The sequence below is a fragment of the Cicer arietinum genome, chromosome 1, assembly GCF_000331145.2.
Source record: "Cicer arietinum cultivar CDC Frontier isolate Library 1 chromosome 1, Cicar.CDCFrontier_v2.0, whole genome shotgun sequence".
Lineage (NCBI taxonomy): Eukaryota > Viridiplantae > Streptophyta > Magnoliopsida > Fabales > Fabaceae > Cicer > Cicer arietinum.
The window spans coordinates 32,995,502-33,007,289 of NC_021160.2; the positions used below are offsets into that span (position 1 = coordinate 32,995,502).

General features: G+C 28.0%; 1 protein-coding gene across 1 annotated transcript; it reads right to left on the minus strand.

Moving 5' to 3' along the window:
• Nucleotides 1-6,161: 6,161 nt before the first annotated feature.
• LOC101488470 (oleosin-like) lies at nucleotides 6,162-6,575 on the minus strand. Its single transcript, XM_004488316.3, has one exon. It carries the CDS (start codon nucleotides 6,573-6,575, stop codon nucleotides 6,162-6,164), a length of 414 nt encoding a protein of 137 aa, XP_004488373.1.
• Between the last annotated feature and the right edge of the window lie 5,213 nt (nucleotides 6,576-11,788).

Below are 11,788 nucleotides of genomic sequence, written 5' to 3' on the forward strand. Positions count from 1 at the left end.
AAAACTATTTCGAAACTCAATTTGTCGTGGTGATTGTGTGGGAATTGCTAAGTGTTAAGATGTGGAATTGTGTATGAATGATTTTGAGTTAGTTTATGTATTTTTGAAAGAATATGCAGGGAAATCGTTTTCCCAATCGATTGGATGAGTTACAGGGACTTCCCTAATTTGACATAATCGATTTGCCAATCGATTTTATAAAATGTTTTTCAAAACCATTTAAGAAAATCGATTTGGCCATGCAGGAATTCAGCAAAACTGACAAAAATCGATTTGGAAATCGATTGGCATTAAGTCAGGGGTTGGGCTTTGCTATCAATTGATTGCCCAATCGATTGAATTAAGCCCAGAGTTCAAATTTCACTAAAAACCTTCAGGAAATCGATTTGGAAATCGATTGGCTTAGTAGAAATTCTTATTTTGAGTTAGATAACAGATTGCTCAATTGATTTATCAATGTCTTGGTTAGTTATGTATTACTTGATGGATTGAGAACCTTATGTTGATTTCATTTTTATTTGGCAAGTGTTACATGAACTTTTAGCATATGGAAAATCCTTTGAAGGTGCATGCTAGATTGAAAGGTTATTTTGTGCATTTAAAAACTTAAATGTTATGTGTTAACTGTTAATGTCGGTTGGTGACCCTTTACAACTATTGTGGAAATCTGGGCTTTGCCCTCAGATGAGAGCCAGGACAATCCTACCGGTTCGTACCCTACGGATGGGAATGTAGATGGGAATGCTTGACTGGAGCTATGTTAGGAGGATCTCACGGGGCGCGTGGAGATCACTCAGGGTGTATAGCTATAGTTTTTTTTTTGAAGAATGATCAGATTAGGATGACATAGAGGGAACATATGTTTTTTTGGATTACGTTATTTTGAACTGGAAAACTGTACCTTTACTAATATTGTCAGTATGACATGTTATTTTCGATTGGTTACATGTACCACTTTTTGATGTGTAAATACTTTGGATTCATATTTTGAGAAACTTTTCCGCTGCTTGTAAATTATAATGACTCAATTATTTATCCAAAGATTTCCTTATTTATTTCTCTGTTTTATTTTAATTTCTTTTGAAAAAAAAAATACACCCTCGCTTTCGGGGTGTTACAGTGAGACTTAGTCTTCTGCTTGAAAATATTTTTGGTTCATCCATGTTTAGTATAAAAAAAAATTTGACTTGACTCGTTTCTTTTATTCTCCATCGTGACAAGATTTTATGACAATTAATGATATTGTCTTGACATAATATAGATTTTATGTCCTTGTTTCAACCAATTAAAATATGAGAGAATGTATATTCTCTCATTTTTGTCACCATGCACCCACTTCTATCTCCTCATTGATACCTTTAATTCATTTTTGAAATGAAGATTACAAATTTAATTATGGGTTTTTATCTTTTTTGGGCAATTAAGAGAGAGAAAAAAAAGACTATACTCCTTTGTTATATCTCACACCGCCCTCTATCTTAAACCAATATTATGATTTTATTTTAATTATCTAAAAAAATAAAAACAAGTCTAAGAAATTTTTGATTTCATAACTATTAGCAACAAAATTAAAAAGTGGTATACACATCAGTGCCTTCCTATTCTTTTCTCACACTTATTTTTGTTTTCTTCCCAATTTTTCATCACAAACAAAAGAAAGAAAGAAAAAAAAGTGAGAAACATAGTCTCGTTCGATTTTATGCTATTTAATTTCAAAGTTTTGATTTTTATTAATATTATACGAGTCTTGAGAGAATTGATGAAAAATTCTAATTTTTTTTTATGATAACATGATTAGGTTGATTATTGTGATGTGTTTAGTGTGAAGTTTGATTTGTATGCTTAAATGACTAATAATTAGATAAATTTTACAGTAAAAGAAATAAAGTTTATTTTCGCATGCCTTGTTCGTGATTTAAATTTTAATGTCTAACAAAAACACGAAACTAATCAAATCTTATGGTTTACAAAATGACAATTGTGATTTAGAGATATTTATTCACGTGTATATGTATTTTATTTTTGGGATAGTGAAATTACTAATTCTTGATTTCAAGCATCCATGAGAATGGAAATTTGATTCCACATGTGATTAAAATTTAATCTTGAAAACTTTATCATTGTGGTTGCCAAAGTGGCCCTAAGTGACTAGTGACAAATGTTCTGAATATTTTATCTTTTAGTTGGTTAAGTGGATGGTGACATGTACCTTGAACATCATTATTATTATCATGACATATCATATGCATCTTTGTGGACGCATTAGTGACTTATTTAATTTTTCTCATTGATATGGATGACTTCTGTATGGACACCTTAATGGCTGGTTATATTTGGGTCATATACTTTTAGGAGCATGCATAACTTTCATACATTTTATTTTTATTTTAATTTTTATTTTGATCTAACTATGTGTTATAGGTGAGTTGTTACTCGAATTATTTAGGTATATTTTATGACTTGATACATCTTTGCGAATTATTAAAAATAAAACAATTTTATTAAATATTTTATTACAAAAAGATTTTATATTTGCATTTTAGGGCTATTAACTTATTATTTGGTATAATTTTTGTCGTAGGATGAACCGACCCCTTACACCAATATTTAGGTACTAATGATCTGGAAGAGTTCCATGAATGATATTTGTTTGGTGCACGCGCGTGGGTAAAAGGAGACTTTTACTTAAAAAAATCATTTGTAGTGGTAATATTGATGTGGTATACTTTTAAACTTTATTTACTTTTCATCACCAACTTTAAAAAGAAATATGAATATGTGGTTCCTTCCTCTAGGAAAAAAGAGTGAATCATCTTTAATATTGGTCAACCTTATTTTTTTTGAATATTACCTAAAGAGAATTTATTCCATTTTAGGACGTAAACGAACATTTCTCTAACAATTAGCAATATATCTTTGCAAAATAAATAAATAATAATAATATCTAGTAAATTGTTTTGCGTTCTTTTACAAAAATGATATCAAGTTATTTTCTAGTGCAAGTTTTATTTATTACATGATGAATATTTTTAAAAAAATAAATTATAATTGTTTGTAAAAAAAAACAAATATTTTTAAGTAATATCTTGAATTAAAATTTGGGGTGTTATAATTGTATCCTCTACTTTCTAACTGTTTTAAACATGATACGCTAAATAATTACAAGATCTATTTTGGAAAGTTTCTATGACAAATCAATCTCAAAAGATACGGTATGAAACTTCATGAATTATCCTAATTTCTTGCAATCAGGACAATTGTCAGAAAACCTAATTATTCTCCATAAAAGGATGTGCATGAAGGTGCAAACATGAGAAAAGGTTGAATTGTGTTTGTCTAAGTTCGAGTGTTTTTTAATTATTTATTCAAGAAATATTTCGGGTTTGGCGATTTTCTTAGAAAAGAAACTGTAGCAATCGGACTTAAAGAAATCAGAGACAACAATAAAGTAAATAGTGCAGAAGTAAAGTGACACAAGCATATTTATCTTGGTTCACCACCAACTTAGTAGCTACATCAAGTCCCCTCACTTAGAAGAATTTAACCACTAATTCAAATCCTTCAACTACACATCACTTGATCCTACAAGTCAGTCTTAAAACAACTTGACACCTACATACTTTTTGAGCCAAACAAACAAACACATTGACCCTATAAGTCAAGTATTCTCCACATAACCTCAAAACTGTAGATTGTTGAAGGCAACTACACCTTCAACCTAGAAGTCAAATCTTCTCAATACAACCTGAAAATCATATATTGCTTGAAAAACACTAAAGTCAGTATCGGGTTGGGTTAAACAAGTTTTGAACAAATTGTGTTTTGCTTATACTAAACAGTTTGTTTCAATTGATTTCTTACACTAAAACACTTAGAAAATACTTATTTGTGCAAGTGTTTCTCTAGAACTTAAACCGTTGAACTTTGAATACTTATGAAATTTGAACTCTCAAAAGTTTTTCTGAATTGTATGGATTTATGTGTTCATGATTTCTTCTTAGCCTTGAGTGTCTATTTATAAAATAGATTAGGGTTTCACTTTTTTCCTTGTAAAGTCTAGATCATATCTTTCTTGTGAATACATTTTAAGTGTATCTTCTTGTAAACAAATTATGAGTGTTTCTTCTTGTAAACAAATAATGCGTGTATCTTCTTGTGAATAATATTTTGGCCATATTTTCTTGTAAATAATATTTTAATCATATCTTCTTGTGAACAATATTTTGGTCATATCTTCTTGTGAATAATATTTTGACCATATCTTTTTGTGAACAACATTTTGACTATATCTTCTTGTGAATAATATTTTGTCATATCTTCTTGTGAACTATATTTTGAACATATCTTCTTTTCACTATGGTCAAAAATTTCCTTCAATTATAATTCTGAATCATATCTAATTTCATATTTTGTTCAAAAACTTATTCATGTGAATCTTCTTTCATACTTTTGATTGAGTGGAGCGGGAATGGATTTGGGCTTGTTCTTGGATCTTTAGAAATTTTGATTCGGCTAAGTCTTTTCTTCTAAATTAATTGTTTCAGTTACAGTCGTTGATTTTTCCATCAAAGCAATTGACTTTTCTTGTTAGAGTCAAACGTTATGTTTCTTGGATAATAATGATGCAAAGTTGCATGACTTAGAATCAGTTGCTTTAGACAAATCACATTGTTGAATCATTATAGTTAGTGCAACATTAGAGGCTGCATATTAGAAGCAACATTTCATGTGTGATACAACTTTTTTATTAGGGGAATATGAGCTTTTAATGCATGGATTGAACAACCTTTTCAGAGTTAATGATAGCTTGATATGAACTCTTCAGAGGCATATTGAGTTTGTGCAAATTAGATGCAAACAAGGGAGAAAGATATTTTGATAACAATTTATTTGCTTTAATTACTTGAAACCTCTTGACTTAAGTCTTCCCTTAAGTATAAGAAGTTTTACATTTCTTTTCTCCCCACATGCATACAAAGTAATTGTTCTCAAATATATATTTTCCCCTTTTTTCATAAGTTGAATTTTTTATTTATTTTCATATTATATTATCATTATTATTAATATTAATATTAATAATAATTATTATTTATTATTATTTTACTCTTCTTTTTTTTTTTTTAAAGATAATAAACAAAACGAAAACACATACTAATATGAATCTAATCTACTCCATAACAAATCATCATTCATATACAAAGGTACGATTGAGATGTATCTTAATGAATTATGTTAAAAATTACACCTTGTGTATTTGTGAAAACTGTTTCTTTTTTGTTATGGATTAGATCATCCTTTTGATCTTATCAAAAAAATCATGTTTCTTTGTGGAAATCATCCACTTAAGTTTATTATTTCTTCTTCTATACAAATAAGGGTATGGCCCCATTCTATTTCTATCTTCTATATTTTTGTATTTTTCTTCTTATTACAACTTTTATTTTGCTTTTCAATAATTCAAAGACATAATTGCTCATGCGATCCATTGACTAATTTCAGATAACATTTTAGTATTTTTTTTATTCGATTTAATCTTTTATTTAATTTTAAGTAACAATTTGATCATTTATGTATTAAAATATCAACAATGTTATCATTTTTTTACAAAAATTCATCAAAATTTTCAAACAAAACCCATAAAATTAATTATCATCTTCAATATAATGCAAATTTTATGAAATTCATAACTCAAATCTTCAAATAAACTCATATTTTTATTCTTTATTTGATGTTGTTGGAAATAGAAATATAAGTTTATTTAAATATTTGAGTTATGCATTTGATAAATATAAGAATTTTCTTGAAATTGGTATTGAATTTTTTGGAAAGATTTTAATGAATTTTTAGTTTTTGTAAAGAAAAGATATCAACATTTTAAAATACAAATACAAATGATCAAATTATTATTTAAAATTAAATAAAAGACTAATAAAAGACTAAAATATTATATAAAATTAAATTAAAGGACATGTAAGTGATTATGTTTAATTCAAATTATATGCATGCATTGTCAATAATATACAAATAAAATAACAAACCATTTATTTCAGTTTTCGTATTGAGAAAATTCCACACCTAAGACATAGGGAAGTTGAAGGAAATCATAAACGCAATCTAATCCAATCTATCTATCTATACTAAACTTGTCTTCTCAATCTCAATCAGACTGAGGCCGCGGTATCAATCAACTTACTTGGCAAGCCATGTCCCGCTGAAGGGTGGAGTCCCCTAAAGTAACGGAACATCCAAGTGAGAATAGCCACTACAACAATACCAAACCCGCACGTGGACAAGAACCCCACGGTGAAGACAAAGAGAATGGCGAAACTTGGAACCCATATTGGGCTTAACAATATTATCACTGGCGCGAAGAAGATAAGGCCCATGATTGTTATTATGACCGTTAGGCCTGTGAGGACCAGCGAGATGGCCCATGTTATTAGAAGGGTCAAGAGGCCGAAGAGCTGAGTTGAGTTTGAAACATGATTCCGAAGTAATGATGATGCTGACGTGGCGATTGTGATGGTGGTGGGTTTTGGTTTTTGGGCTTGGGTTGGGTAGTAGTTGTCAGCCATGGTGAGAATTAGGAAGAGAAAATTTTGAAGTTGAACAAAAGATAGGAGTAGCCGAATAAATAGGTGAATCATGTCTTAAGGGGACAAGTGTGACATGCAGGATACACGTGGAGGGGACTGAGGTTTTGAATCTTTGGTCATCTACTCATCATTTTCTAATGACAATTCATATACATTGTATTGATAATTTACTAGCCTCTGGAGGTGCTGTCTATTCGCTTTTATTGAGATTTTTTTTAATTATTTGATTGATAATATAAAATAAAAGAATTTTTATTAATATATTTCTTTTTATTTTTTAATTTTAAAAATTATCTTAGTTTAAAAATTATTTATGCGAATGTTCTATTTTTTTTTTTATTAAGTAGGATTCTATGGAGAAACGACTAATTGAAGACGGATTTTTTTTAAATTCAATAGAAGGTCGTTTCTCCAAGAAACAATTTCTAACTGAGTAATTTTTTTTTTATATTTTAATATTTATTTATTATTAGAGTTATTAATTTAATTTTTTTAAAAAATAAAAATATTAATAATAAATTAAAATAGAATAGTTAATAAATTATAAATAAATTTTATATTTTAATTATTATTATTATAATAAATAATTATTATAATTACAATTAAAATGATTAAATTAAAATGATTAAGTTATATTATAAACTTCAAAAAAAAAAAAACATTAAAATTAAAAAACAAAATACATCAAATTTGAATAGATGTGTCAACAGCGTTTGGACAATGTTTTCTAGTATGACTAGAAACCCGACATAATCCACATTTTCTTGGTACTTTTTCTGTAGTGTCTATTTCTGTTCTAACGCATTTGCTCTTTTGGCGATCTTTCTTGACTCTCCGCATTAGTGAATTGTGATACAACTTAACACCTTCATATTGCGGCCAATATCATTCGTTTGATATGGGTTGGAACGCTTCATCGTAGACTTTTAATACCGTTTCTACCTTATACACATCAGATATAAGGCTCCACTATTTATTATGCTAGAACATGCTGCTATCACATGTGAACAAGGTAGATGTGGGACTGTGGGTCATTTAGGTGGACATCATTGATATAAATTTGATGATTTTTTCCTCAAATATGATATATTTTTATCGTTAATTTAATGTATTTCGTTTCACTTTCATATTATTGATATAAATTTCTTTTTATTTAATTTTTATTATTATTTAATTTTTATTATCATTTAATGTATTTTTTTGAAATTTATAATATAATTTAATTATTTTAATTATCATAATTTTTAATTATAATTATAATAATTACTTTTATTATAATAATAATAATTAAAACATAAAATTTATTTATAATTTATTAATGTATTTTATTTTTATTTATTATTAGTATTTTTTAAATAATTAAATTAATAATTCTAATAATAAACAAATATTAAAATATAATAACAACAAAAATTTACTCATCTAGAAGTCGCTTCCCCAAAAAACGATTTTCTATTGAGTTTTAAAAATTTCCCTTCAATTGATCGCTTCTCCAAAGAGCGACCTCTTACTTTAAAAAAAAAAAAATAATAATGCATTTGCATAAATAATTTTTAAACTAGGGCATTGTCAAACTTTTTTTATGTTTTAAAATTCACATATAGAAAATCTAATGAGTACTGCACATATAGTTGATTAAATAATATTGAGTTTACGAGAAAAAATTATACTACAACAAAAACTAATTTAGGCAACAAGTGTCAATTTTGGACAGAACAAGACAGATGATGGTCTAAATTTTAGACAACAGTTTTGTATGTGTGGGAGTATACTCTTGTTGCCTAGTCCTATCGGCTACGAATTTTTTACTATTGTCTAAAATATAAACATTGCTGCTTGAAATATGAGAATAGCCTACGGTTATTTTTAGCCACACTTTTCTCATCTAGTTTTAGGCAACAGTTGTAAATTTGTTGTCTATTCTTTAGACCACGAGAAAGTAAATGTGGAAAACTCTTTTAGGCTGCACTTTTATACCTGTTTCGTGTAAATTTAAGCCTCAAATTTTCAATCAATATCATGTGTTGTTTATCCTTTTGGATCTTGGTTGTGAGCAATATTTTTTAATATTTATTTTAAGTGCTAAAAGTCTAAAAATTTATATTTAATTAATATTTAGTTAGAAAAATTTAAATTTTTTAAGAGACGTGACTACAAAAATATATTAAAAAATTAGAAGAAAACACATTAGTTGAATTAGAAAATATGGGCTAAATTTGTTGATATAAAACATTTGAGTGACCATTATTTGAAGAAATTTTTTAGAGAAGAAAACATGTGTGCTTACTGAATCGTTAACGTGAGTTTTTATATTCAGTTGTTTTACTTTGTGGGATTTATCTCCTCGTTGTGTTTGTAATAACTTTAATCACAATCAGTATAATTTTCCCTTTTATCGTTTTAGTTAATGTTTCTATTAGATTTGTCTTTCTTCATAGTGATGTTTGCTTTGTTATTCTCCACTATTTTTTTAATGGGACAGTGTTGTTCGTGCATGTTTTCTTAGATTTTGACTTAATCCCCCAAACTTCTTATATATTTTTTTTTACTTTTTTTTAAATATATTTATTATGGTGGTGCAAATGATATATGGTAGTTTCATTGTCAATTTTATAATGTGATGTCTTTATACTCTAATTTTTATTAAAAAAATATTAAAAGACTTAAAACAAAATATGATATATTTATAAGGACATCAATTTTTTTTTTTTTATGATAAAGAGATAAAAAAATTATTTAAACCATTAATTTTTAAATAGTTTAAGTAAATTTTTTAATGCCTTTTTAGTCTCATCATAGCCACAATTATGACACCATTAACTGCATTTTTAGTTTATTTCGGATTCACCCTTTAAAGTGAGTGATATAAATAAATAAATTATTGATATTAAATTTATATGGATAACACTAACTATGGATGAGTCCAATAAAACCCCCATAATTTTCTCACCTATCACTTTTAGAATGTTAAAATAGGTCATTTACTCCTTTACATAATCCTTATTAAGAAGGTAATATATATATATATATATATATATATTTATACATTTAAGTTTTGACATGTACCACCAGTATCTTTTTGATATATCAAGTGTCAATAAATTAAATTAATAATTTAACTCAGTAAAACAAATACTATACTTTTTAAAATTTGCAGATGCATCCCTCTATCATTTTGTTAAAAGTTCAAAACATTAAAAATTCATTGGTGATGTGAAGCAGATCAACGCCCTAAGCCAGATTTCAAAGAAAGGTTTATCATGTGAGTTATAATCGATTTGAGACGGATCATGTGAAGGAGATTAAATTTGAAGAGTATTTTAATTTTTCCATGTGTTTCATAGTCGATTTGAGATTCATCATATTTTGCTGACTGAATTTTGGAAAATCATGTGAATTTGTTACTCCTATCCACGATATTGTTTGTATAAACCCTAATATACAGTCTATAATTCATTGCAAAATAACTGATAAATCTTGAAATTGGCTTGGAGTTTCTTCTTTTGGTTGAGTAAAGATAAAAATAAGTGTAAGTATCTATGAGCTTGATGGCTGGAACAGGAAGATATGGTCGGATGCCTGCAGGTCAATGCAACCCAAAACTCTGGAAACGAGTAAAGATGGTGATTTTCTGGCCACTCGGGATTGTACGGGTGTGTCCTGTATAACTTACAAGGAAACTATCCATATTAATATTAATTGAATTTAGATTAAGCACAAGAAAATTCAATTTCATTACAGAAAGAGCATTTATGCATTTAACCATTTACTCCCTTTTATTAGAGGTAAAAATATGGAGACTTCAACATCATTCTTTTATAAAAAGAATGTTTATATTTTTCTTTATAAAATTGAGTTTGTCCTCTACAATGGGTGTTGTAAAAATATCAATCCACCAGTGTCAACAAATTTAATGCCTAAAATACTATTTTAGACATAATCTCTAATAAAATAATGTTTAATCATTATATATTTTTCCCTTGAAAATAAGAATTAATGTTACTCATTGATTTTGAAATCTTTTACTTGATATTTCATCAAACAGCTAAATGTTATAGTTAGCTGTTGAGATATAGTCTGCTTTTGTTGTAGACAACACAATAGTTCATTGTCTTTTGTTTGACTAAGAGATTAGAAACCTACAAATCTGTATTAAGAGGATGGCTTACAACACATACCAAGATTAGTAATGCCTTTCAAATATTTACGTGAGATTCCTTATGGTCAAACTGAAATCATGCACCCACACACACACTAAACAAAATATAAGGTCTAGAAGCAGTTAAATAGATGAGAGAATCAATCGTTCCTCTTTATACTTTTTTATCTACCTTTTTACCTGACTCATCCATTTTAAATTTCTTAAGCAGTTCTCTTGTGTATTTAATCTGATGAATGAGTACACCATATGGGATTTCATGAATTTGCGAAGGGAATAATTTTAGTTCACCCATCATGGTCATTTCAAATTCATTATGCTTTAACTGAGAAAACTCTTGGCAAAACTTGCTATTAGTAGAACCAAAAATGATATCATAAACATATATTGGAACAATGAGAAGGTCATTCTTAGATAATTTTCTAAACAAAATAGTGTCAACCTGACCTCTTTCAAATACATTCTTTAGTAAAAAATTGTTTAGTCTCTCATACCAAGCTCTTGGAGCGTGTTTCAGCCTATACAAAGATATCTTTAACTTTAAAACATAGATAGGAAATTCATTATCATCTAAGTCAAAAGGTTGTTTGAGATACACTTTTTCATTTATGTAACCATGTAAGAAAATATGTTTCACATCCATTTGATATACAATGATTTTGTTAAATACTGCAACTGAAAGTAAAATTTTGATTACCTCTAACCATATCTTTGCGGCAAAAGTTTCAGTGTAATCAAAACTATGAAGGTGCAAACATAAGAAGGGGGATTGAATTGTGTTTGCCAAAGTTGATAACTTTTTGCTAATTTGATGAAGGTTGGTTGGTTTTTATGAATTACTTAGATAAGATAAGAAGCAATCGGATTCAGATGTAGCAAACAATGAAAACATAAATAATTTGACATAGAGATTTATTTTGGTTCACCACTAACTTGGCTACATCCAGTCCCCTCATTCAGAAGGCTTTAATCCACTAATTCAAATAACTTGAATTACAAAGCACTTGACCCTCCAAGTCAGTCTTCCCAAACA